General features: G+C 43.9%; 1 protein-coding gene across 2 annotated transcripts in view; it reads left to right on the forward strand.

The window, feature by feature from the left end:
* The window catches only part of ddx54 (DEAD (Asp-Glu-Ala-Asp) box polypeptide 54), a 39,429-nt gene extending 23,273 nt beyond the window's left edge, over positions 1-16,156 (forward strand). Inside the window, exons 12-20 of one of the 2 annotated variants that reach the window (XM_079871228.1) lie at positions 390-521; positions 4,268-4,489; positions 5,677-5,750; positions 7,373-7,558; positions 13,436-13,569; positions 13,751-13,864; positions 13,961-14,071; positions 14,598-14,692; positions 15,203-16,156. In XM_079871228.1, the coding sequence (XP_079727354.1) occupies positions 390-521; positions 4,268-4,489; positions 5,677-5,750; positions 7,373-7,558; positions 13,436-13,569; positions 13,751-13,864; positions 13,961-14,071; positions 14,598-14,692; positions 15,203-15,585 (1,451 nt within the window). In that variant the 3' untranslated portion in view covers positions 15,586-16,156. Of the gene's footprint in view, positions 1-389; positions 522-4,267; positions 4,490-5,676; positions 5,751-7,372; positions 7,559-13,435; positions 13,570-13,750; positions 13,865-13,960; positions 14,072-14,597; positions 14,711-15,202 lie in introns of both variants that reach the window. The other variant, XM_079871229.1, reaches the window with a different exon arrangement.
* Positions 16,157-20,313: the final 4,157 nt, after the last annotated feature.

Raw genomic sequence — 20,313 nt, forward strand, 5'->3', positions numbered from 1 at the left:
CGACCTCTAACCCCTGACCTCGACCTCTAACCCTGACCTCGACCTCTAACCCCTGACCTTAAACCCCTGACCTTGAACTTTAACCCAGGACCTCTAACCCCTGATCTTTAACCCCATACCTCTAACCCATGTCCTTCAACCCCTGACCTCGACTTCTAACCCTGACCTCGACTTCTAACCCTGACCTCGACTTCTAACCCTGACCTCGACTTCTAACCCTGACCTCGACCTCTAACCCTGACCTCGACTTCTAACCCTGACCTCGACTTCTAACCCTGACCTCGACTTCTAACCCTGACCTCGACTTCTAACCCTGACCTCGACCTCTAACCCCGACCTCGACCTCTAACCCCGACCTCGACCTCTAACCCCTGACCTCTGTGTTGCAGGTCGCGTGGCTCGCGCCGGCAGAGGCGGGACAGCGCTCAGTCTGGTGTGTTCTGATGAAGTGCCGTTCCTCTACGATCTGCATCTGTTCTTGGGTCGACCCGTACAGTTCGCCGTCCCTGAACACACACCAGGTAAACACAGGGGACTCTGTGCTGTGCTGTGTGTGTGTGTGTGTGTGTGTGTGTGCAGGGATCGACATTAACGCTTGTCTGGGACAAGTGGATATTTTTTTAAGGTACGGGTGAAAGAGAATTTTACTTGCCCGACCGGACAAGAAGCCTCATCCTTTCCTCGGGTCATTTTGACCCGAAACTTTTGTCGCACCTGAACCACGAATACACACACGGTTTTTTAAATTGATTCGAGCAGTTTTGTGGTTGAAATTTAAAAAAGTTAAAACCTTCCCTCGCGGGTCAATTTGACCCCTATAAAAATGAAAGGAATGTGAGGAATGCTTCAGTACACATAGAAAAAACTAAAAATGTTCAAAATTCAAACTAAAAATGCTAAAACTTTACCAATAATTTATTTTATAATGCCTACATGTGTGTGTGAATGCTCACTGAAAGAGAGCTGGCTTTAGGACCCAGCGGAACAGCTCATTTGCTCCATATAGAGCTATAGCGCCATCTAGAGTCATGAAATATCATCTTATATTATTTATTTCCCACAAGAGGTCGGCAAAGACCCCCGATGCAAGATATTTAGAGCTGAATTAAAAGGGTTATGCATGAAATTGAGTTATTTTTAATTTAAGTTGAAATAATGTGAGGAATGTGCTTAAAACAAGAGCATGATTCATTTATTGTAAGTTGCGATGGATAGTGGATAATACATGCATGGCAGTTGCTCAGTGTTTGGATGTACAAATGAACACACAGGTATTGTTTTAGTTCCTTCACAACCAATCACAGCAGTGGGCGTTTACACTGAAGTCTCACAGCCAATCACAGCAGTGGGCGTTTACACTGAAGTCTCACAGCCAATCACAGCAGTGGGTGTTTACACTGAAGTCTCACAGCCAACCAATCACAGCAGTGGGCGTTTACACTGAAGTCTCACAGCCAATCACAGCAGTGGGCGTTTACACTGAAGTCTCACAGCCAATCACAGCAGTGGGTGTTTACACTGAAGTCTCACAGCCAACCAATCACAGCAGTGGGCGTTTACACTGAAGTCTCACAGCCAATCACAGCAGTGGGCGTTTACACTGAAGTCTCACAGCCAATCACAGCAGAGGGCGTTTACACTGAAGTCTCACAGCCAATCACAGCAGTGGGCGTTTACACTGAAGTCTCACAGCCAATCACAGCAGTGGGCGTTTACACTGAAGTCTCACAGCCAATCACAGCAGTGGGCGTTTACACTGAAGTCTCACAGCCAATCACAGCAGAGGGCGTTTACACTGAAGTCTCACAGCCAATCACAGCAGTGGTTGTTTACACTGAAGTCTCACAGCCAATCACAGCAGTGGGCGTTTACACTGAAGTCTCACAGCCAATCACAGCAGTGGGCGTTTACACTGAAGTCTCACAGCCAATCACAGCAGTGGGTGTTTACACTGAAGTCTCACAGCAGCCAATCACAGCAGTGGGCGTTTACACTGAAGTCTCACAGCCAATCACAGCAGTGGGCGTTTACACTGAAGTCTCACAGCCAATCACAGCAGTGGGCGTTTACACTGAAGTCTCACAGCAGCCAATCACAGCAGTGGGCGTTTACACTGAAGTCTCACAGCCAATCACAGCAGTGGGCGTTTACACGGAAGTCTCACAGCCAATCACAGCAGTGGGCGTTTACACTGAAGTCTCACAGCCAATCACAGCAGTGGGCGTTTACACTGAAGTCTCACAGCCAATCACAGCAGAGGGCGTTTACACTGAAGTCTCACAGCCAATCACAGCAGTGGGCGTTTACACTGAAGTCTCACAGCCAATCACAGCAGTGGGCGTTTACACTGAAGTCTCACAGCCAATCACAGCAGTGGGCGTTTACACTGAAGTCTCACAGCCAATCACAGCAGTGGGCGTTTACACTGAAGTCTCTCAGCCAATCACAGCAGTGGGCGTTTACACTGAAGTCTCACAGCCAATCACAGCAGTGGGCGTTTACACAAGTCTCACAGCCAATCACAGCTGTGGGCGTTTACACTGAAGTCTCACAGCCAATCACAGCAGTGGGCGTTTACACTGAAGTCTCACAGCCAATCACAGCAGTGGGCGTTTACACTGAAGTCTCACAGCCAATCACAGCAGTGGGCGTTTACACTGAAGTCTCACAGCCAATCACAGCAGTGGGCGTTTACACTGAAGTCTCTCAGCCAATCACAGCAGTGGGCGTTTACACTGAAGTCTCACAGCCAATCACAGCAGTGGGCGTTTACACTGAAGTCTCACAGCCAATCACAGCAGTGGGCGTTTACACTGAAGTCTCACAGCCAATCACAGCAGTGGGCGTTTACACTGAAGTCTCTCAGCCAATCACAGCAGTGGGCGTTTACACTGAAGTCTCACAGCCAATCACAGCAGTGGGCGTTTACACTGAAGTCTCTCAGCCAATCACAGCAGTGGGCGTTTACACTGAAGTCTCACACAGACACGCCCCTTCAAGCAGAGCGTTCAAATCAGAGGCTAAAATCAGGCTAGGAAATATGCCTTTTATTTCTAAATTATAACAACTTTTGATCTAAAAAACATACTAACATTATAAGGGCACCCCAGGAAACATTCTAAAATAAAATAATCCATGCAATGGGACCTTTAAAGCAACATCACATGAGTGCTGTTTTCCTGAATACCATCATGATTGAAAATGTGACATTGGTTTCATACAACAGTTCAAAACATTTAAAATTAAGTCACTTACATTTTTTTACGCAATATTGACTGTTTTTGTTCTGTTTCAGCAGCGAAATAGTTCCAAAGATCACAGCAGAACCATCAGTGTTTCGTTACTCAATGATCCCAGATTCAATTACCCGTTCATAAACATCGGCCTCATTCCTGAATGAATCAGTCGTCTGAACGAATCGTTTGAATTAATGACTCAGTGACTCATTAAGACGGTCACCTGCCGCCACCTACTGGTGGTTCAGTTTCGTGTTTAAAAGTATCATTCTTTCCAGCGTTTATTTGTAAAATATTTAAAACCATCTCATAACATTTTTTAGTGCGGTTGTAATTTTTTTTAGTGTAAATGATTTAATTTGATCAGCCTTAACTCTATAGTGTCTTATTATTCTAAATTGAATTTATTGATCAAATTTAGGAATTTAAAATGAAAGATAAAACATATATTTAATAAGATTAAAGGGGGAAATGCCCTTTAACGATGCAGATATGACAATATGCAGATTAAAATATATCAAAGCTGATAATATTGCTTCAGAATAAATTATATTTACAACACAATTTTTTTGTTTTCTGGATAAGCAACTTTTTTACTCTTGACGTAAATAACAGATTTACTTGTCCGAAGGACGAGCACATGAAAAGGCTTAATGTGGAGCCTGGTGTGTGTGTGTACTGTATATATGTGTGTGTACTGTGTGTGTGTGTGTGTGTGTGTGTGTACTATATATATATGTGTGTGTGTACTGTATGTGTGTGTGCTGTGTGTGTGTGTACTATCTATATCTATATATATATATATATGTGTGTGTACTGTATGTGTGTGTGCTGTGTGTGTGTACTATCTATATATATATATATATATGTGTGTGTGTGTGTACTGTATGTGTGTGTGTGTACTATATATATATATATATATATATATATATGTATATGTGTATGTATGTGTGTGTATTGTATATATGTGTGTGTGTGTGTACTGTATGTGTGTGTACTGTATATATAAGTCTCTCTGTGCCGGTCGTCAGATGCGGACGGTGTTTTCGGTCGGGTTCCTCAGAGTGTTCTGGATGATGAAGAGTCTCAGCTTCAGACGGCTCACGAGAACTCTCTGGATCTGCAGACTCTACGCCGGGTCTCTGAGAACGCATACAAGCAGTACCTGAAGTCCCGACCCAGCCCGTCACCCGAGTCCGTCAAGCGCGTCAAGAGCGCAGACCTGTCCAAGATGGCCGTCCACCCGCTGCTGGGTGAGTGTGTGTGTGTGTGTGTGTGTGTGAGAGTGAGAGAGAGAGAGAGCCCGTCACCCAAGTCCATCAAGCGCGTCAAGAGCGCAGACCTGTCCAAGATGGCCGTCCACCCACGAGTGAGTGAGTGTGTGTGTGTGTGTGTGTGTGTGTGTGTGTGAGTGAGAGTGAGAGAGCCCGTCACCCAAGTCCATCAAGCGCGTCAAGAGCGCAGACCTGTCCAAGATGGCCGTCCACCCACGAGTGTGTGTGTGTGTGTGTGTGTGTGTGTGTGTGTGTGTGTGTGTGAGAGAGAGAGAGAGAGAGCCCGTCACCCAAGTCCATCAAGCGCGTCAAGAGCGCAGACCTGTCCAAGATGGCCGTCCACCCACGAGTGTGTGTGTGTGTGTGTGTGTGTGTGTGTGTGTGTGTGTGTGTGTGAGAGAGAGAGAGAGAGAGCCCGTCACCCAAGTCCATCAAGCGCGTCAAGAGCGCAGACCTGTCCAAGATGGCCGTCCACCCACGAGTGTGTGTGTGTGTGTGTGTGTGTGTGTGAGAGAGAGAGAGAGAGAGCCCGTCACCCAAGTCCATCAAGCGCGTCAAGAGCGCAGACCTGTCCAAGATGGCCGTCCACCCACGAGTGTGTGTGTGTGTGTGTGTGTGTGAGAGAGAGAGAGAGAGAGCCCGTCACCCAAGTCCATCAAGCGCGTCAAGAGCGCAGACCTGTCCAAGATGGCCGTCCACCCACGAGTGTGTGTGTGTGTGTGTGTGTGTGTGTGTGTGTGTGAGAGAGAGAGAGAGAGAGCCCGTCACCCGAGTCCATCAAACATGTCGAGCGCAGACCTGTCCAAGATGGCCGTCCACCCACGAGTGTGTGTGTGTGTGTGTGTGTGTGTGTGTGAGAGAGAGAGAGAGAGAGCCCGTCACCCGAGTCCATCAAACATGTCGAGCGCAGACCTGTCCAAGATGGCCGTCCACCCACGAGTGTGTGTGTGTGTGTGTGTGTGTGTGTGAGAGAGAGAGAGAGAGAGCCCGTCACCCGAGTCCATCAAACATGTCGAGCGCAGACCTGTCCAAGATGGCCGTCCACCCGCTGCTGGGTGAGTGTGTTTGTGTGAGAGAAACTCCTGCTGAACTCTTCTGTGTGTGTGTGTGTGTGTGTGTGTGTGTGTGTGTGTGTGTGTGTGTGTGTGTGTGTGTGTGTGTCTCAGGTTCTGGACTGGAGCGGGTGGAACTGGACCGGCTGCTGATGGTCGACTGCATCAAGGGCTACAAGGCTAAATCTGTACGTTTACTCCTTTATCCAGTATCGTCTCTCTGACGGCTCAGGGATGAACGTTCTGTCATCATTTACTCGGCTTGTGTCGTTCAAAATCAACATTACTTTCTTTCTTCTTCTGAAGTTTGCAGTTCAAGCCGTTATTGGCTGATATCGCTCTCCTCTGTCCGTCTCAAATCGCTTTTGTGATTAGGGTTGTGTATCGTTTGAATTTTAATGATTCCAATTCTGCTTATTGATTCCGATTCCTAATTTTGATTCTAATAAGGTAAATATATCATGAACAGAAATCATCAGGCTAAAGAACACTTACACAAGGAGCGTTTGCCTGTGGTTTAAAAACACCATAGAAGAACAACTAGCATAACTAATATACGTTTCAAGCATTATTAAAGACAATAAACACTCAGTAATTAAAAAATAGCAATCGTCACAAATAGATACAACTGAACAAAGAAACGATTGAAATGAACAGTGTTTTAAGATTTTCAGGTATACAGATTCAGAAACTAATCAAATGTAAAATAACACTGCACTTTATAAATAAAACTCATTAAAATATAGTAATAAAAGGATACTTTAATACTTTTGGATCCAGTATACTGATACACATGTGCAGCACAGAAAACAGTGCTTGAATGGCTTAAAGTCTCATTAAAATTTCCTATGTGCACGTTTTGGATGAGTGTGCAGCATAAGAAACAGCGCGCAAGTCGTCTCGATCTTGAATTGTTGAAAGTCATATTGAAATGCTCACAAGGGAATTGATCAGAGGAATCGAAATTAAAATTTTGTAACAAGTATCCGATTCTTGACCAAGTATTTTCGATTCCCAACCCTATTTCTGCATGTTTTTCCGGTAACACTTTATTTTACAGTGTCTTTGTTAGACGTTACATGTACTTACTGTAGTAATAACAGTAAATTATGCATAATCACATGCAACTAACCCAAACCTTATAGTAAGTACTGTCACGACCGGCTCAAAGCCGTGACAAATAAGTGGAGGACTTAATAAAGGGTGGTAAGGTTGCAACAAGTTTTTATTAACATAAGTAAGAAAATAGGTAAAACGGGAAATCAATTACAAAATAACTAACAATTTCTGTCTGACAAACAATGTTAAAGTGTCAGACAAGCTCAAAGTAAATACAAAAGAAAACATAATCAAACAAAACAGAAAACAAACGGGAGAACAAGTCTCACAACGTCTCTCAACACTGGAGCTCTCCGAAGCACACCCAACATTCTCAAAGCCTAAGCTTATATACAAGTGAACATCATTCTCCTGATGAGTCTCCCAGCCAGAACCACCAGTCGACAACAGCAGGCACAATCAGAGACTCGTCACAGTACATGTTAATTAATATTCCTCAGTACTCAAATGTATAATTGCACTGTAACAATGACACCTTAAAATAAAGTGTAACCTGCTTTACAACTAACTTTGTCTCGATTAGTCAAGAGAACCAATGAGTTTTTGCAACACAAGTTCAGATTGAGATTCCTTCGCGAAGCAAATTCATTCCCTACATATTGTTTAACTTCAGAAGACTTTGAATATAGTTCTGGTTCTGACTATCAGTTCAGATGTTTATTGGTCGAGCTGCACGTTCTTGTTTCCTCAGACTATTTTTGAAATCAACTCCAGCAACAAAACTAGTGCCAGCGAGGTGATGCGGGCCAAGCGATCCCGGGACAGTGCTCTGGTCCACAAGTTCTCCACAGCGCGAGCGGAGCTGATGGGCCAGGCCGCCGTCGCCGTGGTAACCAGAACAGAACCGCGACCCGACGAGGACGAAGACGAGATTCAGGTGAGCGTCAAACACACTGACTGTGTGTGAGATCTCTGTGTGTGTGATCTCTGTGTGTGAGATTTCTGTGTGTGTGATCTCTGTGTCTGATATCTCTGTGTGTCTGATATCTCTGTGTGTCTGATCTCTGTGTGTCTGATCTCTGTGTGTCTGATCTCTGTGTCTGATCTCTGTGTGTCTGATCTCTGTGTGTCTGATCTCTGTGTGTCTGATCTCTGTGTGTCTGATCTCTGTGTGTCTGATATCTCTGTGTCTGATATCTCTGTGTCTGATATCTCTGTGTGTCTGATCTCTGTGTGTCTGATCTCTGTGTGTCTGATCTCTGTGTGTCTGATCTCTGTGTGTCTGATCTCTGTGTGTCTGATATCTCTGTGTCTGATATCTCTGTGTCTGATATCTCTGTGTGTCTGATCTCCGCGTGTGTCTGATCTCCGCGTGTGTCTGATCTCCGCGTGTGTCTGATCTCCGCGTGTGTCTGATCTCCGCGTGTGTCTGATCTCCGCGTGTGTCTGATCTCCGTGTGTGTCTGATCTCCGTGTGTGTCTGATCTCCGTGTGTGTCTGATCTCCGCGTGTGTCTGATCTCCGTGTGTGTCTGATCTCTGTGTGTGTGTCTGATCTCTGTGTGTGTGTCTGATCTCCGTGTGTGTCTGATCTCCGTGTGTGTCTGATCTCCGTGTGTGTCTGATCTCCGTGTGTGTCTGATCTCCGTGTGTGTCTGATCTCCGTGTGTGTCTGATCTCCGTGTGTGTCTGATCTCCGTGTGTGTCTGATCTCCGTGTGTGTCTGATCTCCGTGTGTGTCTGATCTCCGTGTGTGTCTGATCTCCGTGTGTGTCTGATCTCCGTGTGTGTCTGATCTCCGTGTGTGTCTGATCTCCGTGTGTGTCTGATCTCCGTGTGTGTCTGATCTCCGTGTGTCTGATCTCCGTGTGTCTGATCTCCGTGTGTCTGATCTCCGTGTGTCTGATCTCCGTGTGTCTGATCTCCGTGTGTCTGATCTCCGCGTGTGTCTGATCTCCGCGTGTGTCTGATCTCCGCGTGTGTCTGATCTCCGTGTGTGTCTGATCTCCGCGTGTGTCTGATCTCTGTGTGTGTCTGATCTCTGTGTGTGTCTGATCTCTGTGTGTGTCTGATCTCCGCGTGTGTGTGTCTGATCTCCGCGTGTGTGTGTCTGATCTCTGTGTGTGTCTGATCTCCGCGTGTGTGTGTCTGATCTCCGCGTGTGTGTGTCTGATCTCCGCGTGTGTGTGTCTGATCTCTGTGTGTGTCTGATCTCTGTGTGTGTCTGATCTCTGTGTGTCTGATCTGTGTGTCTGATCCCTGTGTTTCTGATCTCTGTGTGTCTGATCTCTGTGTGTCTGATCTCTGTGTGTCTGATCTGTGTGTCTGATCTGTGTGTCTGATCTCTGTGTGTCTGATTTCTGTGTGTCTGATCTCTGTGTGTCTGATCTCTGTGTGTCTGATCTGTGTGTCTGATCTCTGTGTGTCTGATCTCTGTGTGTCTGATCTCTGTGTGTCTGATCTCTGTGTGTCTGATATCTCTGTGTGTCTGATATCTCTGTGTGTCTGATATCTCTGTGTGTCTGATATCTCTGTGTGTGAGATATCTCTGTGTGTGTCTGATCTCTGTGTGTGTCTGATCTCTGTGTGTGTCTGATCTCTGTGTGTGTCTGATATCTCTGTGTGTGTCTGATATCTCTGTGTGTGTCTGATCTCCGTGTGTGTCTGATCTCTGTGTGTGTCTGATCTCTGTGTGTGTCTGATCTCCGCGTGTGTGTGTCTGATCTCTGTGTGTGTCTGATCTCCGCGTGTGTGTGTCTGATCTCTGTGTGTGTCTGATCTCTGCGTGTGTCTGATCTCCGCGTGTGTGTGTGTCTGATCTCCGCGTGTGTGTGTCTGATCTCCGCGTGTGTGTGTCTGATCTCCGCGTGTGTGTGTCTGATCTCTGTGTGTCTGATCTCTGTGTGTCTGATCTCTGTGTGTGTCTGATTTCTGTGTGTGTCTGATCTCTGTGTGTGTCTGATCTCTGTGTGTGTCTGATCTCCGTGTGTGTCTGATCTCCGAGTGTGTCTGATCTCCGAGTGTGTCTGATCTCCGCGTGTGTCTGATCTCCGCGTGTGTCTGATCTCCGCGTGTGTCTGATCTCCGCGTGTGTCTGATCTCCGCGTGTGTCTGATCTCTGTTTGTCTGATCTCTGTGTGTGTCTGATCTCTGTGTGTCTGATCTCTCTGTGTCTGATCTCTCTGTGTGTCTGATATCTGTGTGTCTGATATGTGCGGAGATCATCTTTTTTTAAAAGTGTGTTAGACTGTTTAGAAGCAGATCTCCTAGAAGTGGTAAATGCCTCACTTTTCTATGGAAGTTTTCCAAACTCCCTTAAAACTGCTGTTGTCAAACCCCTCCTGAAAAAGAGCAATCTGGATAAGACTATATTAAGCAACTATAGACCGATCTCAAATCTTCCTTTCACAGGCAAAATCATTGAAAAAGTTGTCTTCAACCAGCTGAACAAATTCTTAAACTCAAATGGATACTTTGATAATTTTCAATCTGGCTTCCGATCGCATCACAGCACAGAGACGGCGCTCATTAAGATAATAAACGATATTCGCTTAAATACGGATTCAGGCAAATTATCAGTGCTGGTTCTACTCGACCTCAGTGCTGCATTTGACACTGTTGATCATAACATACTTCTTGACAGGCTGGAAAACTGGGTGGGGCTTTCTGGGACAGTTCTAAAATGGTTCAGGTCATACTTAGATGGGAGAGGTTATTATGTGAGTATAGGTGACCATAAGTCTGAGTGGACGCCCATGACATGCGGAGTCCCTCAAGGCTCAATTCTTGCGCCACTCCTGTTCAACCTGTACATGCTCCCAATGAGCAAAATAATGAGAAAGAACCAAATCTCTTACCACAGCTATGCAGACGACACACAGATCTACTTAGCCCTATCGCCTAATGATTACAGCCCCATTGACTCTCTGCTTCAATGCATTGATGAAGTCAACAGCTGGATGTGCCAAAACTTTCTACAGTTAAACAAAGACAAAACTGAAGTCATTGTGTTTGGAAACAAAGATGAAGTTCTCAAGGTGAACGCATACCTTCACTCTAAAGGTCAAACAACTAAAAATCAGGTCAAGAATCTTGGTGTGTCTTTAGAGTCAGACCTTAGTTTCAATAGTCATGTCAAAGCAATAACTAAATCAGCATACTATCATCTGAAAAATATTGCAAGAATTAGATGCTTTGTTTCCAGTCAAGACTTAGAAAAACTAGTGCATGCTTTCATCACCAGCAGGGTGGATTATTGTAATGGACTCCTCACTGGCCTTCCCAAAAAGACCATAAAACATTTGCAGCTCATACAGAACGCTGCCGCCAGGATTCTTAGCAGAACCAGAAAATATGATCATATCACACCAGTACTCAGGTCATTACACTGGCTGCCAGTTACTTATAGGATTGATTTTAAAGTATTATTACTAGTATATAAATCATTTAATGGCCTAGGACCTCAATACATTGCAGATATGCTCACGGAATACAAACCCAACAGATTACTCAGATCATTAGGATCACATCAGCTAGAAGTTCCAAGAGTTCACTCTAAGCAAGGAGAGTCTGCTTTTAGCTATTATGCCAGCCGCAGCTGGAACCAGCTTCCAGAGGAGATCAGATGTGCTCCTACATTAGTCACATTCAAATCCAGACTCAAAACACTTCTGTTTAACTTTGCATTTAATGAATGAGCACTGTGTCACTGTTTGTCCGACTGTTTATACTGTGTCTTATTTTAGTCTTTATTCTAAACTGTTTTAATTATTTTTAGTTCTTTCTCGTTTCTTTATTTTAAACTGTTCTTTATTCTAAACTGTTTTAATTATTTTTAGTTCTTTCTTGTTTCTTTATTTTAAACTGTTTTGTATATTCTTATTTCTTCTGATTATTTTTAATAGTATGTAAAGCACTTTGAATTACCATTGTGTATGAAATGTGCTATATAAATAAACTTGCCTTGCCTTGCCTTGCCTTGATATCTGTGTGTCTGATATCTGTGTGTCTGATATCTGTGTGTCTGATTTCTGTGTGTCTGATTTCTGTGTGTCTGATTTCTGTGTGTCTGATTTCTGTGTGTCTGATTTCTGTGTGTCTGATCTCTGTGTGTCTGATCTCTGTGTCTGATCTCTGTGTGTCTGATCTCTGTGTGTCTGATCTCTGTGTGTCTGATTTCTGTGTGTCTGATTTCTGTGTGTCTGATTTCTGTGTGTCTGATCTCCGCGTGTGTCTGATCTCCGCGTGTGTCTGATCTCCGCGTGTCTGATCTCCGCGTGTGTCTGATATCAGTGTCTCTGTGTGTGTCTGATATCTCTGTGTCTGATCTCTCTGATCTCTCTGTGTGTGTGTGATCTCTGTGTGTGTGTGATCTCTGTGTGTCTGATATCTCTGTGTGTCTGATATCTCTGTGTGTGATCTCTGTGTGTCTGATATCTCTGTGTGTGATCTCTGTGTGTCTGATATCTCTGTGTGTCTGATCTCTGTGTGTCTGATCTCTGTGTGTCTGATCTCTGTGTGTCTGATATCCCTGTGTGTCTGATATCTCTGTGTGTCTGATATCTCTGTGTGTCTGATATCTCTGTGTGTCTGATCTCTGTGTGTCTGATCTCTGTGTGTCTGATCTCTGTGTGTCTGATCTCTGTGTGTCTGATCTGTGTGTCTGATCTCTGTGTGTCTGATCTCTGTGTGTCTGATCTCTGTGTGTCTGATCTCTGTGTGTCTGATCTGTGTGTCTGATCCCTGTGTGTCTGATCTCTGTGTGTCTGATATCTCTGTGTGTGAGATATCTCTGTGTCTGATCTCTGTGTGTCTGATCTCTGTGTCTGATTTCTGTGTGTCTGATCTCTGTGTGTCTGATCTCCGCGTGTGTCTGATATCTCTGTGTGTCTGATATCTCTGTGTGTCTGATATCTCTGTGTGTCTGATATCTCTGTGTGTCTGATCTGTGTGTCTGATCTGTGTGTCTGATCTCTGTGTGTCTGATCTCTGTGTGTCTGATCTCTGTGTGTCTGATCTCTGTGTGTCTGATCTCTGTGTGTCTGATCTCTGTGTGTCTGATCTCTGTGTGTCTGATCTCTGTGTGTCTGATATCTCTGTGTGTGAGATATCCCTGTGTGTCTGATCTCTGTGTGTGTCTGATCTCTGTGTGTGTCTGATCTCTGTGTGTGTCTGATATCTCTGTGTGTCTGATATCTCTGTGTGTCTGATCTCTGTGTGTCTGATATCTCTGTGTGTGAGATATCCCTGTGTGTGAGATATCCCTGTGTGTCTGATCTCTGTGTGTGTCTGATATCTCTGTGTGTCTGATATCCCTGTGTGTGAGATATCCCTGTGTGTCTGATATCTGTGTGTGTCTGATCTCTGTGTGTCTGATCTCTGTGTGTCTGATCTCTGTGTGTCTGATCTCTGTGTGTCTGATCTGTGTGTCTGATATCTCTGTGTCTGATCTGTGTGTCTGATATCTCTCTGTGTCTGATATCTCTGTGTGTGAGATATCCCTGTGTGTCTGATCTCTGTGTGTCTGATATCTCTGTGTGTCTGATCTCTGTGTGTCTGATATCTCTGTGTGTGAGATATCCCTGTGTGTCTGATCTCTGTGTGTCTGATATCCCTGTGTGTCTGATCTCTGTGTGTCTGATCTCTGTGTGTCTGATCTCTGTGTGTCTGATATCTCTGTGTGTGAGATATCCCTGTGTGTCTGATCTCTGTGTGTGTCTGATCTCTGTGTGTGTCTGATCTCTGTGTGTGTCTGATCTCTGTGTGTGTCTGATATCCCTGTGTGTCTGATATCCCTGTGTGTCTGATCTCTGCAGACGGTGTTCTCTGAGGTGGTGGGAGGGAAGAAACGAAAGCAAGATACTGAAACCAGCAGAAAGAAAACATTACCAGGAAAAGATGAAGAATTCTACATCCCGTACAGACCCAAAGACTTCGACTCAGAGCGAGGGTATGACACCTGCTTTATTATTATTATTATTATTATTATTATTATCATTGTTGTTGTTATTATTAATATTATTATTATTATTATTATTATTATTAGTAGTAGTAGTAGTATTCATTGTGTTTCATTTGAAAACTGTTAAATGCGTGTGTGTGTGTGTGTGTGTGTGTGTGTGTGTGTGTAGGCTGAGTCTCGGGGCAGATGCGGGCTCGTTCGAGCATCAGGCCTCCTCTGCAGTTCTGGATCTGATGGGTGACGAGAGCAACTCTTTAAATCAACACAAGAGCCTGATGAAGTGGTGAGCAGCGCCGGCTTTTACACGCGTGACCCTGTGCACACGTGTTCTTATCCTGACACACGTGTTCTTATCCTGACACACGCGTGTTCTCCGCAGGGATCGCAAGAGGAAGCGCTTCGTCCGTGACACGGGTAAAGACGACAAACAGAAGAAGATCAGGACAGAGAGTGGAACTGTGGTCAGCGGCAAGAAGAAGAAAAAGAACTTGTATCCTTCTGGAAAAGAGTATTTTCGTATCACATCGTTCCAGAGCAGTTTTACAGGAATTCATGATGTTCATGTCTTCATTTCTAACAGCAGGTTAGGTCTGGGCGATGGGATGGTTTACATTTCAGAGACGATATAAACAATCAAGCCCAGGACTTTTGTCACGCATGAACCACGAATACACACAAAAAAAAAATTTATGGATTCGAGGAGTTTTGTGGTTGAAATTTAAAAAAGTATCAAAACCTTCCCTTGCCGGTCTATTTGATCCCTTAGGAATGAATGGAATGTGAGGAATGTTTCAGTACACAAATAAAAACCTTTAAATGCTTAAAATTCAAACTAAAAATGCTGAAACTTTACCGAAAATGTTTTTTATAATGTCTACATGTGTATCTGAATGCATACTGAAGTGAACTGGCTTTAGGACCCAGAGGAACAGCTCATTTGCTCCATATAGAGCGATAAGGCCATCTATGTTAATTAAGTAATTGCATGTCAGTTGGTTTTCCTGACTTTGGTCCAGTTATGAAGAATGGAAGAAGAAGAATAAGATGGATGACCGAGCATCAGACTCGGATGGAGAAACTGGAGGACCGTCGAGAGGGAGGAACTCCAGCGGTAAGAGACCAATGCTAAGTCCCAATTCCCCTACTTATACTACGCCATAAAAGTATTAAAGCATTTAAAGTACTCTTTTTGTGAAAAAATAGTACATGCTTTTGAGTGTAGCAAAAGAGTAGGCAAGCTTTGGGACATAGTACTTTGTCATCTTTAACAGACAGCTCTGTCGCTTAGTTGCGTGCTTAAACGCCCTCCATGTTTGTAGTTTTTTAACACTTTTCACTTGTGTTTGTAGTTCTAGTCGAATCCTCGTCCACAGCTCAATGGGCGATATTAGCCGTTAGCGTGTTCACGGATCTGCACTTCGGATTCTGACCGGAAAAAGTAGACCATCCGGGTATCTTTGGAATACTCATTTCAACATACTATGATTTCTATTTTCGAATACTATTTAGGACGGATAGTATGCGAATTGGGACGCACCGAAAGATTGTGTTGTAAAATCATCCAGTGATCACATGACATCCGCTCTTGAGTACTAGTGTGTTTGTGTTGTGGTTTCTTCAGGTCGTGGAGGAAGAGGAGGAGCTTATGGCCAGTCGAGAGGAAGAGGAGGAGCTTATGGCCAGTCGAGAGGAAGAGGAGGAGCTTATGGCCAGTCGAGAGGAAGAGGAGGAGCTTATGGCCAGTCGGGAGGAAGAGGAGGAGCTTATGGCCAGTCGGGAGGAAGAGGAGGAGCTCATGCCGACAGCGGCTCGCGTGTGCGATCGGAGCTGAAGAACCGCGATCAGATCCTTAAGCTACGCAAGCGTAAAGCTAAACAGCAGTTCCTGCAGAGCGGCGGCATGAAGAAGCTGCGCGCCAAAGGAAAGCAGCGGCTACAGGAAGTGATGCGTTCTGGCTTCGGGCGCGGCGGGAACAAGAAGGGAAAGATGAGGAAGAGACTTTAATAGAGGAACCGATACGAACAATCACGCTTCCACGGAAAACAAGATGGACGTCTGGAACTCTTTTGCTTAAACGTTACATGCACATGTTTCTCTTGTCTGCATTAAAAGAGATGTTTCGGTTCAACTATTGACACAATGTCCATTACCACTGAAAATAATTTCCACTGCAGTTTCTTAAATTTTGTTGCTGTTGTTAAACAATTACTAAACCGGTCAGTTACAGTAAGACCTCACAGTGCAGTTGGCGCCTCAACTTTATACCGGTTCACATGAGATTGGTGTGATAGAAATGTTTACTGAACTTTTGTCTTTAGATTCCAGTGTCATCATGAACACGTGACACCAGGAGAGCCTGTGAGTTTCACATTATGTGTGACAGGTTCTCAAAACCCATTCAATTAAGAAACCCTTTAACAATTAATTTGTTTATAATTATGCTAAGGGTTCACTCTTAAAGTTGACATGAAACTGAAGTTGTGCTCGTCTTTTCTTCCCTATTGTGTCGTGTATCCAAGTGAAACACTTCTGGAACAAGAACAAATGTAAAAAAATAAATAAAAGTTTGCTATTGGCTGATCTCATGTGAGTGACAGGTTATAGCCCCGCCCTTGTCATCAGAGAAGAGACGAGACACTGCAAGATGAACTTATTCTGATTCAAGATTATTAACACAATAATGATGTGCACCCATAAATCATTTAGAATAAACACTGCAATATTACATTAAAAAAATAAGATCTATTTTGATTTTATGGTGACTAGCAAGCAAGCGTTCAACTTCTAAATGTACGTTGAATAGTACCTTTATAACAGGACAATTTATTGATTGTGGTCCTCCTCTTTAAGTGGAAAAAAAGGCATTCTTCGAAGACTACATACATTTCTGCACAAATAAAATGTGCGACATTTTACCACACAATTATATTAGTATAACACTTGCACTGGATTCAAATAATTATTAAAAAGGAAGCACAAACTGCAAAAGCGGCAGACCTTCAGGCACAGTTTCCGAATTCACTCCTTCAAGTGAACTATGTCAGTGGATTAATGTAGGGAATATTGAATTAGGGTATAAGGGCGATTTCGAATACAGCTGTGTCATTAATCTTTCGAGCGTGATTCCAGCGCGTATGCGTCACATGGATTCTTCCCGCGCAAACATTTGAACGTTAACGGACGTAACGCCAGTCGCCTGTGTGTCCTGCAGTGTTGAGGAAGTGACGTGTCTAAACGCGGTGAGTCCCGCTGTACTGGTCAAGAGATTGATGATGATGATGATGATGATGATGATGATGGTGTAATATGAGGTGACGGCTCGTGAAATGGGAAACTCTTAAAGTGGTAATCACTCAATAGTCCGTGTCACACAGCAATCGCGGTAAAATACCGTGTAATAATTACCTGATTGACTTGGTCATTAAATAGGCCTACACAAATGTATGCTGTTGACATCAGGCTAAGCAACGGTTTTCTTTTTTTTTTTTTACCGGTGTTGTGCCGAATTCGAATTCGCATCTGGTGTTGACAGACAAATTATTTGTTGCTGGAATCTTATCACATCTTCTCCGTACGCAAGTTGACTTATGCCAAAAGAGTAACACTTGATGATGTTTGATGTAGGACAGGGGTCGGTTTTCGCATCGGGCCAAAAAAAAAAAATCCGGCACTAGATGGCGGCCCAGAATATATTCAAAGAATGAATTAAGATATTAATTAATAAAAAATTCAAGATTTGCCTGTGACAGATTGTTGCAGTGTCTTCTGTAACTGCTAGTGAGCTGTTACTCTGTGTTAAATCCTGTAGGAGGACAGTCATTCACAAAAAGCCACATGTGGCGGTGTCCGGGTTTTACACTGGATAAATTAATAAAGCAGTAGTGCCAGTTTTGGCCCACGGGCTTCCTGTTGTCGACCCCTGATGAATGACGTAGGAGTAGCGTAAGCTTCGACGCCTCTCGCGGTTCAAACAAACAGGATAGGACTGGCCAACCGCGTTCGTCATTATTGTGCATCAAGTGTTTCTCTTTTGGCGTAAGTCTACTTGCATAGGCCGTCTGCCGGAAGCTAGATATTTTAGTCGATAAAATTTAAAATATGAATTTTTTTTTTAGACGAACGCATCGCTTCACTTCAGAAGGCCTTTATTAACTCGCCAGAGCCGTTTTGAGCACTTTAATCATGAATAGATGCAGTTTGATGGACTTCCAAAAATATATATTTTTTTATTTCACTCCCATTATAAAGCTTGGAAGAGTCAGGACATTTTTTAATATAACTCCAGTATTCGTCTGGAAGAAGAATGTCATATACACCTAGGATGACTTGAGGGTGAGTAAATCATGGGCTAATTTTCATTTTTGGGTGAACTATCCCTTAAGTCTTCTGAAGAGACACGAGCACTTTATATGATTTAATTTAGCATTTTATTCACATATTAATCAATGCACATACATAGAGCACATGGTAAACGGCAAGCTGACCTTGACTGATGACCATATGTGTGACGTTTTGAAAAGTCAGAAAGTTTCATAAGTTAAGAAAGGATTGACTTGGGATCAAGGATCTTGTACTTCAAAAGTAAGACATTTGATTGGTATATATGATATGAGCCCTTTAATATTCATCTGATCCCCGGAGGAATGTTTTCCCTTCGAGAGCTCCAGCATGTGAACTATTAAAACCCTTCTGATAGCAGCTTACCCAGAGAGAGCTGCACTTCCAGCTTTCCAATCAGGGAAGAGGAGCGAGAGTCTTATCAGCGTTCCTAGTTATCATCGTTCCCAGGCCGGACACGCCGTCCTCTCCAGAAGCGCTGAGCTGCTTATCCATGTGGAGTGGAGCCATTATTAGCCTGTCAATCAGGCTCCGGGGGCACGGACGCTCCGGGGTGTGTTTCCCGTACAACGCCGTAACTCGCGGCTTCACTACTATATGCATCGTTGAAGAAATCAACTAGCTAGTCACGACTGTTTCCCGAAACCGTATTGTTGTAAAGTGGTCGTTCAACCGTTGGTTAATGATGTCACGCAGGTGTTGGAGTAATTACGTCTTTAATGAATCTGTTTGAGATCTAATTAATGCTCGATGTTTTCCTATAAATTACGGACATGACATCTGAGGACTACAGTGAGGAAAATAAGTATTTGAACACCCTGCTATTTTGCAAGTTCTCCCACTTGGAAATCATGGAGGGGTCTGAAATTGTCATCGTAGGTGCATGTCCACTGTGAGAGACATAATCTAAAAAAAAATCCAGAAATCACAATATATGATTTTTTAACTATTTATTTGTATGATACAGCTGCAAATAAGTATTTGAACACCTGTCTATCAGCTAGAATTCTGACCCTCAAAGACCTGTTAGTCTGCCTTTAAAATGTCCACCTCCACTCCATTTATTATCCTAAATTAGATGCACCTGTTTGAGGTCGTTAGCTGCATAAAGACACCTGTCCACCCCATACAATCAGTAAGAATCCAACTACTAACATGGCCAAGACCAAAGAGCTGTCCAAAGACACTAGAGACAAAATTGTACACCTCCACAAGGCTGGAAAGGGCTATGGGGAAATTGCCAAGCAGCTTGGTGAAAAAAGGTCCACTGTTGGAGCAATCATTAGAAAATGGAAGAAGCTAAACATGACTGTCAATCTCCCTCGGACTGGGGCTCCATGCAAGATCTCACCTCGTGGGGTCTCAATGATCCTAAGAAAGGTGAGAAATCAGCCCAGAACTACACGGGAGGAGCTGGTCAATGACCTGAAAAGAGCTGGGACCACCGTTTCCAAGGTTACTGTTGGTAATACACTAAGACGTCATGGTTTGAAATCATGCATGGCACGGAAGGTTCCCCTGCTTAAACCAGCACATGTCAAGGCCCGTCTTAAGTTTGCCAATGACCATTTGGATGATCCAGAGGAGTCATGGGAGAAAGTCATGTGGTCAGATGAGACCAAAATAGAACTTTTTGGTCATAATTCCACTAAACGTGTTTGGAGGAAGAAGAATGATGAGTACCATCCCAAGAACACCATCCCTACTGTGAAGCATGGGGGTGGTAGCATCATGCTTTGGGGGTGTTTTTCTGCACATGGGACAGGGCGACTGCACTGTATTAAGGAGAGGATGACCGGGGCCATGTATTGCGAGATTTTGGGGAACAACCTCCTTCCCTCAGTTAGAGCATTGAAGATGGGTCGAGGCTGGGTCTTCCAACATGACAATGACCCGAAGCACACAGCCAGGATAACCAAGGAGTGGCTCTGTAAGAAGCATATCAAGGTTCTGGCGTGGCCTAGCCAGTCTCCAGACCTAAACCCAATAGAGAATCTTTGGAGGGAGCTCAAACTCCGTGTTTCTCAGCGACAGCCCAGAAACCTGACTGATCTAGAGAAGATCTGTGTGGAGGAGTGGGCCAAAATCCCTCCTCAGTGTGTGCAAACCTGGTGAAAAACTACAGGAAACGTTTGACCTCTGTAATTGCAAACAAAGGCTACTGTACCAAATATTAACATTGATTTTCTCAGGTGTTCAAATACTTATTTGCAGCTGTATCATACAAATAAATAGTTAAAAAATTACGTTGGTTTATGACGTCTCGCACGTGGTGGACTAATAACTTATTTTAATTAATCTGTTTGAGATCGAATTAACGCTAGATTTTGTCATATAAGTTACAGACATGGCATCTGAAGACCATTTCTAATTTTTCTCAGTTATTTTGCTTTA

Source organism: Squalius cephalus (assembly GCF_949319135.1).
Source record: "Squalius cephalus genome assembly, chromosome: 5".
Classification (NCBI taxonomy): Eukaryota; Metazoa; Chordata; class Actinopteri; order Cypriniformes; family Leuciscidae; genus Squalius; species Squalius cephalus.